General features: G+C 34.6%; 2 protein-coding genes across 2 annotated transcripts; one reads left to right on the forward strand and one right to left on the reverse strand.

The window, feature by feature from the left end:
• Positions 1-2,528: 2,528 nt before the first annotated feature.
• Positions 2,529-4,507, reverse strand: LOC111370358 (aspartyl protease family protein 2-like). The gene has a single exon (XM_022992028.1). The coding sequence runs from the start codon at positions 4,289-4,291 to the stop codon at positions 2,648-2,650; it is 1,644 nt and encodes a 547-aa protein (XP_022847796.1). The 5' UTR covers positions 4,292-4,507; the 3' UTR covers positions 2,529-2,647.
• An 11,425-nt stretch (positions 4,508-15,932) lies between these two features.
• On the forward strand, positions 15,933-16,760 carry LOC111371017. The gene is made up of 4 exons (XM_022992947.1): positions 15,933-15,947; positions 16,011-16,243; positions 16,325-16,527; positions 16,588-16,760. The coding sequence occupies exons 1-4, from the start codon at positions 15,933-15,935 to the stop codon at positions 16,758-16,760; spliced, it is 624 nt and encodes a 207-aa protein (XP_022848715.1).
• The last annotated feature ends 2,678 nt before the right edge of the window (positions 16,761-19,438 follow it).

A 19,438-nucleotide genomic window follows, 5' to 3' on the forward strand; every position in this document is an offset into this window, starting at 1 on the left:
CTGTTGAAACCAAAAAAGAAACCTAAGGAGGCTGGAATTAAAGTGGAAAGAGATGGATACCAAAGATTAGTTGGGAATTTACTATAGTTGTCACATACTAGACTTGATATCGCATTTACAGTGGGCCATGCAAGTCAACATATGCATTCTCCAAAAGAAAGTCACCTAGAAGCGGTCTACAAGATATTAAGATACCTCAAGGGTTCCCCAGGAAAAGGATTATTTTTCAGAAGAGTGAAAACAAGGAGATTGAAGTGACAGATGCAGATTAGGCAGGTTCAATAGAAGATAGAAGATTAACTATTTGTTACTGTACCTATGTGTGGGGAAATCTAGAAACTTGAAGAAGTAAGAAACAAAATGTTGTTGCTAGAAGCAGTGCTGAGGCCGAGTTTAGAGCCGTGGCATAGGGAACATGTGAAGTGCTGTGGCTGAGAAAACTTCTGGAAGAATTGCATGTCAAAGCAAAGCCTCCTATCAAAATCTATTGTGATAATAAAGCAGAGATCATTATCTCACTTAATCCAATCCAACATGATCGTACCAACCATATAGAAGTTGATAGGAACTCCATAAAAGAAAAGATTGAGGAAGGAACTATTTGCACGACTTATGTCCCTACTCAAGAGCAAGTTGCAAATATCTTTACCAAAGGACTACCTCGACCAAGCTTCAATGATTTCATATGCAAGTTGGATATAATTAACATCTATGATCCAACTTGAGGAGGAGTGTGGAAACTGGATCCTACCAAATAAGGATGGGAGCCAAAATTGATTTGAGAATATTTTACATTCCATAATTATTGTAGTATAGAATATATAATTATTTCCTACTATTTTTAGGAGATTAGAATTTTCCTTAATTACAAATTTCTGTATATTATAAATTGTATTCCTTCATTGTATCAATTATCAGAAATTAATGAAATTAGTTTTCCCACAGTATCTCATTTTTTCATTAATTCAAAATCAATTGTAAGTCAAGTACTTAAAACTCGAATACGGTATACTTGAACAATGTGCAGTGGAGCACGATGAATAATGTATAATGAAATTCATCTTCATATACATTTGAAAATGAAATAGGTTGAAATTAAATACCATATAAAAGGCATATCGTATTTCATAATACTTGATAGTTTAACTTATCGAAATCAATTGTAAATCATATAATTAAAAATCGAATATGGTATATTTGATCAGTTTGTAGTGGAGCACAATGATGAAGTTCAACTTCCTATATGTTTTTCAACGAAATAGGTTGAAATGAAGCATACCTTATAAGGGTAGAAGTTTGATTGACAATTATGTGTTTTAGAGCACAACGAATTGTATATAAAGAAGTTCGTCTCCCTATATGTTTTCAAATGAATTTGATTGAAACCAAAGATGGTCTAAAAGGTTAAAAGTTTGATTGACATGTTCATTGTACATGATGGTTTAACATATCTGAATTAATTGTAACTCGTATATTTTAGAAATTAAATATGGTATACTTTAAACAATGTGTAGTGGAATACAATGAATTGTTTACAGTGAAATTTGTCGTCATATACGTTTTTAAATGAAATATATTGAGTGTTGAAGAAATAGATACAAAATATAATTACAAATTCATAGAAAAACGACTGCAAGTCTTTCAAATCTTCATGCATGCTCTTCATCTACACTCCAGACCCACCTAGATCGCTGTCATGTTATGATCTATTGCAACATATTGGATTACTCAACTTCTATCAACTCTCGAACTTGACATTAGGCTTGAATGTATAATAATCATTTTTCACAAATAAACCCAAGTTATATTACTTGGAAGATCCATTGTGATATCATTGTTAATTCAACAATAATTTGAGAGAATATGATGAAGTGATGAAATTTGAAACTATGGTCGAGTTGAATGACCTAATAGAAACAAAAATGAAATTTAGCCCTTGTTTGAGCCTCATTCTTTAGAAAAAAAATCATTTTTAAATAATATTTTGACATCATTTTAACAACATATTCTTCAATAAAATAACATTATACGTAAATCCAAAACTTTCCCTTATTCTTTAACTACACATTTTTCATCAACACACTGTTCAAAAATGAATTTTTTTCTCCCAAAATGGGGCTCAAACAAGGGTTTAGTGACCTAAATGAGTTAAATTATTGCTTACTGATCCAATTACTCTTTCATTGAAAGTTCAGTGACCCCGAATGAAATTTACCGAAGTTAGTAATGGATAATATGAACATCAAAAAGATATAAAAGTGATGAAAGCTCTAACATTCTATTGCAAAAAGCCTGCGATAGTAATGGGATTGGAGACATTACTTTTCTATTATGTTAGACCGGTATTAGACTTTAGTTGGTGATTTTGTCTTAAACGACTCATTTTTCTGAGACGAATTATTTGTACCAGTCCTACACTTTGTCTCTCATAAATCCTACTAGAAAGAGTTCTTGTTTATATAATCTTCATTCACTTCTTGAGGTCGGGAGGGGGTGGCACAGTTGGGGTTGAGATTGAAGGTCAAAAATTCAGTATCCTGTCATTTTACTTCCTTTTGTAAACAAACAGTGATAAGTATCCCTCACGACCCCAGCATTTTTTACAGTTCTCCACCAACCCCATAACTATACAATAAGTCAGGCGACGTTACATCTCAGCACATTTTCTTGGAGCAAATCCTAGTCTCGACTGTTTTATGTCGTACAATATGTGGAAATTCTGCTGTTGGTAGTTGCCAATGATGGATAGAGATGAGCGAGGAGTCCCCAAAATTGCCAAACAAACAACCTCCTCCGGCTCAAGCTTGATGAAATAGTTCTCATATGGGAAATTCCATACTGCTCCATCACTAAACAGAATCCCGAGTGAGGGCATATCCAATTTCGAAACACCAGAAACATTGTAACAAGGATTGAGTATCGGAAAATCCTTTACAACCGGATATCCCTTGATCTTCCTTACAAAAGCCTCTTTAATAATCTTATAAGCCGGATCTGCAAAGTAACTCAATGTAGTCCCAGAATCAATAATGGTACCACCAGCACCTTCTGGTGACAAATCCCACATCTCGGATGGTATATTTAGCACTTCTCCTCCGACCACAATCGACTTTATCCCGACATAGTAGAATGTATCAACCGGATTTTCTTTCCCCGCAACAAAAGAAGTGAAATTCAATTCGGGGTTGCTCAAAAGGTCTTTATCCTCCCCAAAAATCAACTTGCTACTAACACTCACATTACTATTCCGATCCACGAGACAATAAGAGAACGAGTGACCATAAAAAGACTGAAGTTGTGAGGAAAACGAAAGTGCCCCCCTTCCAAGCCCTAACAATCCAGCAGCACCATGAAATAGGCCTCTATTCCAATGACCACATCCAAACATCACATTTTCGACTCTCCTAAACTCCGTGTTTCCATTCTGTGTCGTGAGATTAACCGTGAAAGTTTCGAGTGCAAAATCACCGGTTGTGTTAGAACTATCTCCGTACCAATAATAGTAAGGACAACTCTGATTCTCAGCCTTGCATTGCTGTGGAGGATCAGGAGACGAAACTAGGTGACACCGTGGATCACGACAGCTTATATTTCTAAACGAAATCGAATCATTGGGGTCATAATAAGGGCCAGTTTGTTCGAAACAATCATAACAAGGTACACATTGAATCCAATTAAGATCACTGCCAGTATCAAGAATTAAAGAGAAATGTTTAGGAGGTGTACCCACAAAGACATCAATGAAGTACTCTCCTGAACCAAGACTGACCCCTGATTCAAGTGTAGCCATCAGCTGACCGGAGAACCCACTTACCGGCGGGGCTGCAGGCGAAACCGCCGACGGTGTGGAAAAATGTTTACCACCATCTTTCTTTAGTCTTGAAATGGTGTTCTGGTTCTTTTTCTCCATAATTCTCTTGTGCAATGTCTGAATTCGAGTCAAATCCTTTGCTGTAGACTCCGTTAAACAATCTTTGGCATTAAATTCTTGCCCATCTGATCTGTGCTTCAGATGAAGCTTTACTGCCTGCTTCTGTGGGTCGGCCGGCGCCGGAAAATCTCTATTATCCCCTTCATTTTCCGGCGTCAAATTCAAGTAGGTAGTTTTTCTCTTCGATTCCGAGAAGCTACAATCTGAATCTACCGAAGAAGAAACAGCATTGAAGCTAGAATGATCAGGAAATTCTATGCCTGAATCATTGAAATTCAAATTCTTAACTGCTCCAGTGGTTAAAAAGCCATAGGAAAACAAGCAAAAGAATCCCAAAACAAGAAAATTCTTTGACACCATGAATCCTCAACAAGAAATCAAAAAAACCCAGAAAAATAAGAATGAATTTGATGAAGATTTGAATGAAAATGGGAGAGCTTGAGTTATTGGAAAATTGGTTATTGGTAATTGGGTCATTGGCGTGTGTGCAAAAGTGGAGAATTTGAGGAAAGGATTTGGGGATGTTTGAATTGAATTAAGACTTTGAATATCTCAAGTCTATACTTTTTCAGATATCCAATGCTGCGCATGTACGCGGTTTCACATAAGAATATTATATTCAAAACTAAGGACTAAAACAAAATTCTCTTTTAATAAGATTGCTTTTTAAAAAGTAATTACTTTATAGTATCGAAAAATTGCTGTGAGAAACCCGTTTCTTCATGAAATCGAGGAGATTTACAGGCCGGCTCCTTTTATTTGCTTGTCTTTTTGTCTAAAATTCACTCTTTCACACATATGGAACAAATTTACAGTCTCTCGTAAAATATTTTACTCCCTGCAGACTTCACCTACTTGAATTTCACCATTACTCTCGTTAAAGAGCTAAGGAATGAGAAAAGGAGGTGGAATTAAAAAAATAATTATATGAAATGTCACAAGTTAAAAATATAATTTTTTTTTTTATATTTTTCTAATATTTAGTCCCTATGATATATAATGACTTATAAATGTAATTCATATATGTTTGGCAACAAGACAAATTGAATTGGGAAAAGAATAATTTTAGTGGTCCATAATTTCTTGTACATAAGGGTGTCCACTCTCTCACATAAGTGGATCCCGCTCGAATAAATACTAGCATGATTGTTTAGAAAATTAAGAAATTTATTATGCTTTCAACAAGACAAATGACATAATTTAGGACAAAAAAGAAAAACAAACATATATTTATGAGATAGGAGGAGTAAAATTCTTATCCCATCTATCTATATCGTTTGGCTAGAAGAGTCACCAAGCATGTGTGGAGACATTTCTTGAATGAAGTCATTGATTTACGTTAAACAATAAATAAAATAAGTGCATATTTATTTTAAGCTCTATTTAGATTTTTTAAAAATAGATTTTGTAATAGCGATTTATTATTATTACTATTATTATGAAAAAAAGTATGAAAAAGTGTAAGTTTAAGTGTGAAATTATTTTATTAAAAAATATGTGATTAAAAATGAATTTGAGAAAAAAAAGAATTTTTAGATAATGCGACTCAAATAATAGCTTAATTTTAATTAATTAAAAAAAAAAAGAAAAAGAAAAAAGGATCGAATTGGTTGAATAGTTACAAATACTCTGTTCTACTCAACAACATAATTGAATTGGTTGAATACGTGTATCCGAAATACTCGACAACTTGACCATAGCTTTTTAAGGATTTTTTTAAAATAATTAATTTCAACTATATTTATTAGAATATATAATAAATGGAGAATCAACAAATCACAACATTTTTTATTCAAGTTTCGTACAAAATTACTCAAAATATTTTATTTTGTCACTCAACCTTGTCGTGCTTTTAATTCAATAACGTGGGCAATTTTTTATTCTCAATTTCTTTACTAGAATCTATTGATTTTCTTCTTGTTCCCACCAATTAAGATTACAAGCTACAACTATGCAATTTCATCTAATTTATTTAATATTACTTATTAAAACTTTAGGTCTAATTTATTGGACTTATAAAGTTTATTTTTAAAGAGCATTTTGAATAATTGATTACATCTTTATATTTAAAGAGTAATTTTAATAATGTTCTCTATTTTAATTCTTTATTTAACTTTTTTTCAAAAAAAAAAAAATTCATTAATTTCTCCTCATCCAAATCGAGAGTATTTTTTATTTGAAAAGTTTCTTGAAAATATTCTAATATGTTTAAAATTCTGAATTTAAAGAGTATATACCATATTAAGAATGGAAAAACGTGCAGAAGTCTTATCATATTTACTGCAACTTATCAATTATTACTTTGAATTTCACATATTATTCTATTTAATTTTGGTTGAAATCTATTTAATTTTGGTTGAAATCTAATATTTTTTATTAAAACTTATCAACTATTGCTTTAAATTTCGCATATGATTATGTTTAATTTTGTTCGTTGTCCTAAATTTGTTGGTCGAAGAATCTACTTGTCAAATACAACCATTGACCAAATATCAAATACGGAACCCATTTAAGCAATGCTTGTAACCACAAATTGTTGAAATTTTGTAGATTAGCAGTCTCAAAAGTCTTTTATACTTCACATTTTCTCCTTAAAGATATGATGCAAATGGACCAATTGTATTGTGCAACATATATAATATAGTAAATTTCATATGCGGTTATTGAACTTTAACTGAAATTTCAATTTGGTTATTAAACTTTAATTTGTCAAAATTGAACTACTGAACTTTAATTTAAATTTACATTTTTTCGCCTATAGTTCTCAAAATTGACAAAAATGCCTAGTCGATCCATATAATTGCTATGTGATGCCTTAGAAAAGAGAAGACTAAAACGAGGGTTGTGATAATGATGTGCTATAGTAGTAAATTGACATTGTCGTGATGTGATTACGTGAATGTACATCACTACCAGTTAAGTAATTTTCTTCAAGTTGGAATATGATAGATATGAAATAGCAAAATTTGAAACTAACTTAAATGTTAAATGATTCAATTTTAAATTAAACTGAAGTTTAGTGACCCAAATGAGATGCGATAAAGTTTAATGACCCAATTGAAATTTCACTAAAAGTTACTAATCATAGATAAAATTTGCCCTCAAAATATATGATAGTCAAACATAAAAAATTGTAAAAAAAATAAGAGAGGACTGGACTGTGGTGGTGGACGTAGACGTAGAGGGCCAATGTGGTTAGTTAGAAAGAAGTCACATTAGAAGTTGACAGAGACATTATTTAATGAAGGATTCAACTAAATCCAATTAAGCCATGTTTGTAGTGGTTGGGAGCCAATGTGGGCTTTGTCAAAGTCTATTTTTGGGTCAAAGAAATGATGTTTAATAGTTTCATTGACGTCTTCCTAAGATGTCTAATGGGAAACCAAATTAACTTCAAACAAGGATTGGGGGTGTCGAGCATTAAATAAATTTTGACATATGAAAAACGTTACAAAACTCTAGGTCGAACTCATGGTATAAAAGTTGATCCCGATAAATATAAGTTATCAGATCATTGGTTCATCTTTTGAGGTGACGATTTAATCACTTGATTGATTACAATTTTATGTATCCATACTCATTTTGAACATACAATTAACAATAACAATTTTTGATAAATAATGAATATCACGAACTTTTAATAACTAAAAATCACTAAAATTCAAAATCAAATGAAATGCCATATCATCACTCAAAACAATATGCAATTTTTGCCATAATTAACTCAATTACTATGCTAGAGGCCAACAATTTATTTATTTATATATATTTTTTAAATTTGTACGTAATCTTGAGCAAGATATAAACAGTTTAAAAATCAGACTTTTTATATAATGAAAAAAATAAATATTATCATTACTAATAAACATTTGAACATTTTTGGAACAAATTTTTTTTTTTTTTTGGACAATTGGACGACAACCCTTGCTTATTGAACAAAAAAAAAAATCCAAAAATAAGTAACTTAAAAGCTTTACGATATGAGAAGGTCAAGATGAAATAACTTTAAAAGTTTAGCAAAACATTTTGACCTCATTTTCGGTTGGGGTCACGAGGACAACAGATATCAGACCCACCCGCGCACACGTAAGTCGAGTCCTATACACTAAGACAAAACAATATAGAATGGTTTGAGAAAAGGCGTGGAAGCAACTCAAAGGCGTATGACGACAATGATCAAAATCGAACAATACATTCGAAGAACGATTGTACAATAATTACAATCATAAAGGATCAATATTTTGTAAACTTCTTTGTATTTGTAAGAGAGTAAAATGGAGCAAATTGCTTTTTATTCACTCTAATATTGAGTTTTGTATGTAAATTTGCATGGTCTTACAATGGTGTTAAAGGTGAGTATTTATAGTAGTATAAAAAAGGTAAATTGTGACCCTCAAATGGGAGTACATGTGGTCCCATCCCCCTAATTCTTGCATTTAATCCTAGGTCTCACTTTTGACTTGTTAGTCGACTTTATATTTATTGAATGGCAGAGCCGTCACTTTGTATGATAAAGCTTGACACTTACACTTTATGATAGACGTTACTTAATCATTCAAATAAGAAACTTGTGAAGGAATGGATCTCTTAGAAGAAGTGACAATGAAGGTGTTTCGGAAGTAATTGCCTTGGTTCATGGGACTCCGAGTGAACCATCTTCGCAACGTGCTTCAGACGTCAAGGTGCCGAGCCTCCATTAAGATGTTAATTCTAGTTGCATTCCAAAGGCCCCAAGGCCTAAGGGTCTCAGCCAACAAACCATGATTGCCGGCTTGAGTGGGCCAAGGGCTACAGTGGATTGGCCACGTGGAGCCATGTGTGACAAGATGTAACAAAACATATTTGTTCTCACAAGTTTATTTAATCATAGCTTTCGGTGTAAACTGCATTGTATCTTTTCTTTAGCTCATCCTATGTCAAGTGATGTTAACTTAGCCTATTTGAATTAATAATTTTCTATTAAATTATAATTACAAATTCTCCCAATTGCCTCCTCCTCCTCCCTTTTTTTTTTTTTAACATGCGGCCATATATGAACTATATTTAGCAAGTCTCACAAGTTTTCCTATTCAAGTCCATGGCATGACGTGTCCGGACTGCAGTGAACTTGTAAAGTACCGTTGGGTTGTGAGCCAATTTTAGTCTATTTTGTTATGATAAAACAGTAATCTGTCCTAAATAAATTGTATTTTATTTATTCATTACATTTATTTATTATTGAGGTTGCGAATTGCAGTGCTTATGATTACTTGTAATAATATAAGTTGGGTATTTACATTAATAAATATAGTGCGATGCAACTTATACTTTGATTATAAATAATTTGTTTACAACCAATATATAAGAGTTGGTATCTTGTACAAGAATGTTATAATATTGACCGATTTACTATTTAGGTTTGTATTTGTCACTGTCATATAATAGTTAAATGTGACACTAGTATACTTTGAGCATATTGAACGAACTACGTGTTGAGTTTAATTTTATAGCATGATCGTGCAAAGAATTTAATTCCACTTGACAGTTATGTATTTCTTCTAAGCCCTTGTTTCAACCCCATTTTGGAGGGGAAAATGTATTTTTGAATAGTGTATTGATGGAAAATGTGTGATTAAAAAATAAGAAATTTTTTTAGATTTGAGTATAATATTATTTTGTTGAAGAACGTTTCGTTGAAATGATATCAAATGTAGAATAATGCATTTTCCCAAAGAATGGGGCTCAAACAAGGGCTAAATCTATTGACAAGATCATGTATATTTTTTTCGTAATTTTAATGGTTCTTTGATTCATCAATGGTGAGATCAATTTAATTGGTCAAATATTTCGATGAGTTGGAAGTTTTAGAAAGAATGAAGTAGAGAACATGAATTTATGTCAGGAATAGTCACTCTGAAAAATGGGTAGAGTGAATATTTAAGTATTTTTTGTTGAATGATTTTGAGCTCAGTGTTTAGAAATGGCTAAACTTCGAAATTAGTTCACATAATCATTGAAAAAATGGTACTTAAGTTAGTGAGAATAACTAGAATGCAAAACGGTCATTTATGCTTGCACTTAATTATCGAATTTTGGACGATGATAAAATACATATAGGCTAGTTAAAAGAAAGTATTATAGATTCAATGGCTTCTGTGATCTTATATATTCAAAGAGATCAGTCTTTTGCTTTCAGTGGAAAAGACGAAGACTAATAATTAGATTGCGTGGTTTAGAGTCAACTAGACATGATCTAATTATTGGAGCTTAGATAATATATGTTTGATCAGGTCCATGTAGTAGATCTATAAAGTATTGAAATTTAATTACGATAATTATAATTGTTTTTGGCTTAATTGTAATTATAATAAAGTTTTGTATTTATTTGTAATTATTATGAAAGCAGTAAACTTATTTATATTGTAATTGAAGTTTTAAGACTACATGTGTAATTAAATGTAAACTAATTAGATTTGGACTTTAATTAAACTCCTACTTGAATTTTAATCAAACTCATAGATGAATGTGAAATTATTATTGTATAAAGATTGAAATTATTTTATCTCTATAAATAGAGATTCGATAGAACTAGAATTCGTATAACAATCATAATATATAATTTCAAAGAGTTCAAATTTAGAGAGAGAGAAATAGAGAAAATAATTATTTTCTTCATATTTAATTGTCCTATCCAAGAATTAATTTATTGACTTAATTAAAAGAAGATCTCCACCGACCGGTGTAATCTTGATCTTAGAGAATACCATAGAAGATTTGGAGATTTGAAGTATTAAGTTCTTGCAATTAAAAAGTTGGACGCTCATGATCCAAAAGGCGGACGTTCGTGGTTTAGATTTAATTCAAGAATGGATCATCGAATTTAAGTAAAAATTCAAATCCTTTATTCTTAATATAACATGCACGTGATCATTCAGACGATCTTTTTTATTGAATAAAAAAAAAATCTGAATAATTTCACTTTTGCATTCCGCCATTTACAGCTCGAGTATCTCTCCAATCATAGCCAGTGTTATATGTGTTGGGATTGACACCCAATGGTGTTAGGACATGAATTTTATTATTGACATTTTGGATTTGTTCTCAATTTCGCCATTAGTGGGGTGAATGAAAACTAATAATTGTTTTGGACGATCTCAGATTGGCAGTTTGTTGTTCAATTATTGGAGCTTAAATTATATAGGTTCGACTGATTCACTTTAGTAGCCTCTTAAAACTCTTGGACTAGATTGCACTAATAATGAAAGTTCAGGAATTGCATTTAAAAAAAGGCAAAATTTACATTTTCTAGACAAAACACGAGCGCGGCCAGAACCTACAAGTATAGTTCTAGGGGACGACAAGAGCATAATTTTAATCTTGCTCCGGAAATGATTTTGGAATTTTTTGGTGCGCAATCACTTGTGGAAAAATACATGTTTGGGGTTTGAAGCTTGGAAATCAAGGAAAGCTTTGTAACATTTTGGTCCGTGATTTGAAATCTTGAATTATTTTTCTAATTAATTAAATTTGACTTATAAGTTAATTCATTTGATTAATTAACTTTAACCCATAAATGAACAACACAATTAATTAATTCTACAAATATTTCACACTTGTCATTAATTAATTCTTAATATCATTTGTTCTAGTTCTTGCCTTTTGCGTATGATTTGTTAAGTTCTTTATCACAATGTCGGATGATGTGAATTATTTTGATCTAATCAACATAAGATAAATTAAATTCTTCACTTTTACTTTATCATTAATTCACATATATTAAATAATTCATATCTGTTATTTTGATTGACATTTAGTAATGTGTCAAGGTAATACCTATGACGAAAAATGTCGCGCAGTTTTATAAAATCAAACTTGTTCATCTGTCGTGAAAATAAAATCATTTCATTAATATGATCTAATTAATATGAGATATGGAGATGTATTAATTTCGATTAATAGATCATATCTTTCGTCTCGCTCTTAAGTCAATAACCATTGAAATTCTTTTCAACTTATGAACTCATTTTGATCAAGGATTTTGATATCAATTTAAGCAGATGAAATGTAGACCGTACGCTATTTCCATCTAAGAGTGACAAATATTCTATTTATCATTTACAACCTTGATATAATTCTTGATATAGATTAACGATATCGTATTAACGACTCTTGGCATAGCAACATCCAATATAATCAAACTATGTCTGTCCTCATATAACATATTATAATGACTTGAGTCGAAGAACCAATTCCACCACTGAGCGTTAGATATTAACAATTGACACTCAAATAGTTATCCTTGCGAAATGTCTTTATAGAGTCTTCGATGTCTTGTTATCTAAACAAAACTTCAACGCATCCATTCGAGTATCACTATGTTTTAATTTATGAGATTAAATACTCATTTTATAAGTGAGAAATGTCACCGTGCTGATCTATCTATAATAATGATATATTTATCTTGTTATTACTTACTATAACAGATAATTTAAAATTCAGTTATATGTACTTGTATTTCATAATTACAACTTTTTGTGATTAACAAGTCAGTAAAACTTGAATTTACGAATTCTATTAATTGAAATAATTGAAATAAATAATAAATTTCCCATAAATAAAATGCATCAATCATGTATTTACATCTAAAATCGATTGAAATTAGGATATAATATTTACAATAATAATGTCTTATTCTTGGAAAAATGATATACACATATCAAAATAGGATATTAAAGACATTTTCACAATATGAAAAAAGATAATTTGGACTCTCTCGTCTAAAAGAGGTCTTTTGGAGAGAGAGAGAGAGAAAAAAATCCTAATTAAACCAATTATTTGCTATGTGATCCAATGTTTCTAATCATTTTACTATCACTGCTCAAATCACAAATATTATTTATATTTGAAGTGCATTGACAGATGCTTTTGGTAATTTGATTAAATAAATTTAACATTATTAGCAATACAAGTGTTAAGTGCCCATGTGCGCAATTACGATTACATTCATTTTTCTAAAATATACAAAACTTGCACTTTCTTTGTGTATAATTGGTAACAAGAACACGCCCTTAAATCTCTACTATTTTTTGACCACCGTGAATGTTTTCTTTAAAAGGATTATCGTTACATCACATATCCTAAGCCCCCAGTGGATACCGCGTGGAGTCACTACATGCAAACATCTATCAGTTAACAATCAAAATAGAGATCAGTTGAAGCACTTACTTTGTTCTAGGTCCCTTGCCAAGGAACACCATGAAGAAGGGAAACCCTTGCACATTGCTCCAGAAGCTCACCATCGATTCCACAAACAGCATAGGCGAGGAGGATCAAGAGGTGGGTCAAGGATAGCTACTAGACTCTCCAGGGAGGTGGCCACTATGACTGCAAATGTGAGGAATATAACTCAACAATGCATGAGCTGCTGAAGAAATGCAGGCCAGCAAGGATTCCCAATTCCTCCCTATGCAGCTCAACAAAATGCATTTCACGACCCCTCACAAGGAAATTACTACCACGGTGAAGAGAAGGTCCAGAGACAAATGACTGGATACCAACAACACACTAGGGAAGAAGCCCCTTAAGTAAGGAAAGTTGGGGTTGATACATCCACCAACTATGCCACTGATCAAACTCATGAGATCCTATTCAACTTTCCTTCGAGCTATGATTTGGAAGACTTGCCTCGCAGGTTAGTTAGCGTCTTCGACAGTTTGAGCCCAGGGCAACCTAGAAATAGGCAAGTTCAATCTCCCTTTGTGCCTAGAACTACGCAGCAAAGGCCATTATATTTCGAAATACAATGAACCAAGCGACATTGGCATGCCTTCGAATCCTCCGCCCAAGTATGATGGAAGAGGCGATCCTACGAAGCATCTCAATAGCTTCAAAATTCACACGAGCTTAAAAGGAGCTACCCCTGCCATGAAATGTAGAGCCTTCCATCAAACCCTAAGTGGAGCAGTTGATGTATGGTATACCAGGCTCTAGAGGGAAGCAACTGAAGTTGGTCAGACTTTAAAAATGCTTTCCTTAAACGCTTTGCCATAAGTAAAGAGAGCAAATGACCAATACAGTGCCTCCAGGATATGAAGCAGCAACAAAGGGATTCATTCAAAAATTTCCTATCTTGTTTTACTAACGAGATGACCTTTTGCGTGCAAATCATAGATAAGGAGGCATTAACGACCCTAAAATCAGGATTGGATGTGAATTCTCTCTTCTAGAGAAATGTACAGAACAAGGAACCTATAAGTTATGATGCCTTGCTAAAAATGATGAGGGAGATCATTAATAAAGAATTGAGAGATCATTAAAATAGGGAAAATCGAGGACTTCTACCTCCACAGATGCAAAGAGGGAGAGGTCCCACCTCCCACTTGATAGATTATTAGGTCGGATAGTCGACCTTCCTCAACCCAGGGCAAGATTAGCTGCAGCAACATTGAATGCAGTTCCTGCTTTAGTTTACGAGGAGGTAAACCCTAGTGTAGAAACATATCAAGGAAGGCTTTACCAACAATTTCCTCCAAACAGGAAGAGGCAGTGGACGTGGTGCTGAACCTAAAAATAGGGATGAGACATACTACCACTCCTATAGCTATAGTACTACTGGCTTTAGAGATATAGCAAAGTACCTTAGCAATCAAAGAAAAAACAGGCGTCCACAAAGATACGACCCTCCTGGGCAAGGTCGACAGCCTAATAACAACGAAGCAAGGTGACCCAACAGGGACGATGCCTCACGAAGGCGAAATAGTGATGGCGAAAAGCTTAGAGAGGGCTAAAGACAGAGGAGGAACTCCCGAGCTAACACTAGTCACGAACCCACTCAAGAGATCGACACCGTTTTTGGAAGCCCCTATGTCGGGGAAGAATCTAGAAAAACCCAAAGGAATTATGCTAGGAAAGCTAAGGACACCCAATGGCTAGTTTTTAGTTAGTAGCAGCCGACCCTCCACTGGGGACCGAGTCCAGTCCATCACATTTACTCAAGAGGATACCGTAGGAGTGCTTTATCCAAACTGTGGTGCCTTGGTGGTGAGAGCTGTTGTGGCTGGGAATAACTCAAAGTAAATGTTGGTAAACAATGGAAGCTTAGTCAACATCAAATAAAGAAACAATTTGACAAAATGGAAGGTGGTCATCAACTCTCCTTTGTATGGATTCATTGGTGATAATATCTTCCCAAGAGGAAAAATCACTCTAGCAATAGAGATGGGGACAACACCATTAATGGCCTATCATTTTATGGAATTCTTGGTGGTAGACAACCGCTTCCCCTATCACGGAGTACTTGGGAGACCAGCCTTAAAGGAGCTATAGGCTGCAACATCCACCCACCACCTATATATGAAGTTCCCAATAGAAAAAGGCATAGCTACAGTCAGGGATGACCAAAGAAGTGCTAGGGAGTGCTACTCCAACTCTCTTCAATGTTGTTTTAATGGACATTGATGAGGTCAAGGACGATGACCCTGAGCAAGGGTAAATTCCTGAAAAAGGAATGACGTTGAAGTGATAAATTCCCCTGAAGAAGAGATTGTCTTTGTAGTACAAGTCTTGACAAGCTAGATCCATGCATAATTGATTGTGAGCCACTGACATCTCTTGTCAAAGAGCAGAGAGCTTCACAGTGGATTCTTGGGACCCCTTCAGGTCCTTGCAAGTTGGAAAAAACCTGCCAACAGCAGCCAAAAAAACTAAAATACTTTTTACGTGAAGGGACCCCTCCATGTTCTTGAAGGTAAAAAAAAAAAACCTGCCAACAACAGCCAAGAAAAGTTGAAATGCTTTTTGCGTGAAAACTTCGATATCTTTGCATGGAAGCACGAAGACATGGTTGAAAATGATCACCCAAGGATCAATTTAAATGCTACACCTCATCGGCAAAAAAGGAGAGCCCTTAATCCATAAAGATTCATGCCTTGAAAGACGAGGTCAAGACATTGATTGATAATCGCTTCATCCAAGAATTGACCAATCCGAAGTGGGTACAAACCTATCCCAGTAAAGAAGCACAATGGGAAAATGGAGGGTATGTGTGAATTTTTTCAATCTTAACTAAGCATGCCCTGAAGACAGTTTTCCATTATCATAGATAGACCAACTTGTTGATTCGATTCTTCGGCACGAACCGTTGAGCTTCATGGATGACTATTCAGGCTATAATCAGATCCCAATGCACCCAATAAATGAAGAGCATACGCCCTTTACAACAGATCGAGATCCATATTGCTACAGAGTGATGTTCTTTGGGTTGAGAAATACGGGGACTGCATATCAGAGGTTGGTAATAGGATGTTTGCTGACCTTATTAGAAAAACAGAAGAGGTGTATGTGGACGACATACTAATGAAAAGCTTGAAATGAAAGATCATGTTAAACATCTCAACAGAGCTTTCACATACTCAGGAGATACAGGATGAGGCTTAATCTCCTTAAATGTGCCTTCAGAGTTGCTTCAAGGAAATTTCTAGGTTATATGGTCAATCAGAGTGGCATTGAGGCCAACTCAGAGAAGATCAGAGCTTTAATTGAAATGAGATTGCCTCAAAAGCCCAATGAGATACAGTTTGATTGGGTGCATAGCAGCCTCGAGTCACTTTGTCTCAAAGGCAATAGATAAATGTCTCACTTTCTTTGAAGTTTTGTGACTGAATTTACTCCTGTACCAGAAATGGAACCGCCAGAACGCCCACATGGAGCCTCTTCATGGACGGCTCCTCTGGGGAACCTTCTAGCAAGCCTCAGATTAGCCATAGAGATGCAAGTGAAAAGGTTGGTCATCAATAATGATTCACAACCAGTGGTCAACCAAGTTAATGACAGTTTTTTGGGTCAAAGATAAAAGCATGTCTGCTTATCTAAAACTGATCATGGAATTATTGCTTGCCTTTGAAAAATTTGGGCTGGCACAAATTCGACGTTCAGAAATGCTCACGTCGATGCTCTTTCGAAGTTGTCAAGTAGCAAGGATTCCTAACTGCTCACAGTTGTCCCAATAGAACACCTTATTAGACCCTCTATTGCTAAAGCTGAAGAGGTAATGGAGGTGAAAGATACTTCTTCGTGGATGAAGCCAATTATTGCTTTCCTCAAAGACAAGCCCTACCCAATGACAAAGAGAAGGCACGAAAGCTCAGAAGACGAGCTGCACACTTTGTTTTTCAGGATGACATATTATACAAACGAGGTTTCTCTTTGCCTTTACTTCTTTGTATAGTTGGTGAACAAACCTCCTACGTGCTTCAAGAAATACATGAGAGGAAATGTGACAACCATGCCGGAGGATGGTCCTTAGCATAGAAGGTGTTGAAACAGGGACGCTCGCACTAAAAAAGGACGCACAACAATTTTCGAAGAGGTACGACTAAATGTCAACGCTTTGCGACAGTTCAAAGACAGCATTTTCAGGAGCTAATTGTTGTTTCTAGCCCCTGGCCATTTGCTAAATGGGGGATTAACCTTATAGGGCCTCTACCTAAAGGAAGAACTTTGCAATTATCGCTATTAAATGCTTCACAAAATGGGTCAAAGCCAAATTACAGAAGCAAATAATTCCAAATTCTTGTGGAAAAATATAGTATGTCGGTTCGAAATTTCCTTTCAGTCGCTTTAGATAATGGGCGGAAATTTGACAACAAGAAGGTCAGAAGTCTATCTAAGAAGTTAGGAATCAAAAAGTACTTCTCTTCCCCACATCATCCTCGGGATAACGGATAGGCGGAAGCTATCAATAAAACTATCAAGTACACCCTCAAGAGGAAATTGGACACTTCTAAGGGAGCTAGGATTGATGAATTGTCTTAAGTCTTATGGGCCATTCGAACTACTAACAAGACAACTACAGGAGAAATTCCCTTCTCAATGACTTATGGAGCTAAAGTTATGAGTCAGATGGAGGTGGGTCTCTCTCCCATTCGCATATATTCTATTGAAACATCCAACAACGAGTTGAGAAGACTTGAGCTAGATTTCCTTGAAGAAAGAGAGATGGATCTCAAGCAAAGTTAGCTATTTACTAGCCAAAAATGGCTAGTATTATAACCCTAAAGTTAAGAAGAAGTCATTTCGTTTGAAAGACCTTATGCTACGAAAGGTATTCCTATCATCTAAAGACCAGGAGGGGAGCCCTAGGCCATAATTGGAAAGGTCCTTATGGCATTAGAGAAGAGATTCGACCAAGAACCTACAAAATTAAAGGTATGGATGGTAATGCACAACCTCATTTATGGCATACAGAGCATCTACGAAAATACTACCAATGATAATGTAAATAAACCTTGTATATGCATTATTTAAATAAAATAAAACTTTGCCTTGTTAAAAATCTTTGCTATAAAGAATAACTACCTCATATTAACAAAAGTCTAGGAGGAAGCCTCTGCATAGAGGAACCATCCTTACGAAGGGAAGCATTGGCACTTCAAAGATTGGGTGGATCCCGACATGGATCACGTGCTAACTAACGAAGTAGCTTAAAGAAGTCGAAGTAGTGGGTCCTAAAGTGACCCTTAATCGAAGATGTCTAAGGAGACATTTCCCAAATTACAAACAAGTCTCAAATGATGAAATGAAATACTACAAGTGCTATGAATCCATGAATATAAAAGGCAGTAAAGATAAGCAAGTAACAAAAATCTATTTCATTCACAAACAACAAATATTACAAATTGAGGGCTTCGAGGCCAATGACCCAAAAAAAAAAAAAAAAAAAAACAAATTACAAGATCCTAATATTGTATAGGTGGGGGAGGGGAGGTACAAATGGCATAATGGTATCAGGAGCCACTTCAGCTGCTTCATCCTCAATTTTGATCACGTGGCTACACTCTATGGGTGTTTAAGGCTCTTCCTCCTCTTCCAAGAACTCAAATCTTAACTCAGAGGCGTTAAAGCTTTGAGAGTTCATCTCAATCCACTCAATTACCTCAGTGTAGGCATACCTCCGCCAGTATTTGGCAAAGCTTTGGTATGCCTCAGTGAGGCAAGAGTTGGTAATATATTGCTTCTCAGCCTCACTGCCAACATATTCAACTTTCCTTCTCGTCATTGCCACTTCTGTTAAGCCTGATATTCTAGAGTTTAGCCCAATACCTGCTATTTCAAGACAGTATTTTCTTTATTAGCTTGCTCCAGGGCCTCAGCAACCAACTTTCGGTTGGCATCAGACATCTCCACTAGCTTCGTAGAGAGGCCACCTCATTGTGTGACAAGTGAACCTCCTTTTTCAAATTTTCAATTTCTGCCAATACAGAAGTGAGCTTCATTGACTCCTTGGCTTGGGAGGTCTTATTTGCAAATTCCATATTTTTATTCTGAAGGTTTTGAAGAGGGCCTTCGTCTCTATGGCTTCCCTAAACACCCTCACCGTTTGGCTCACCATAGTGGTGAAGACGTCCCAGTCGTTGTCACAACGAAGGACTGCCAATGGTTCGTCCAGAATTTGTGAAAAATAGATGTTACAGTTTAAACTTCTAGCGATAGCATCGACATAACCTCTGGAGCTAGTTCGTCGCTCCGTTG

The sequence above is a fragment of the Olea europaea genome, chromosome 21, assembly GCF_002742605.1.
Source record: "Olea europaea var. sylvestris chromosome 21, O_europaea_v1, whole genome shotgun sequence".
Taxonomy (NCBI): domain Eukaryota; kingdom Viridiplantae; phylum Streptophyta; class Magnoliopsida; order Lamiales; family Oleaceae; genus Olea; species Olea europaea.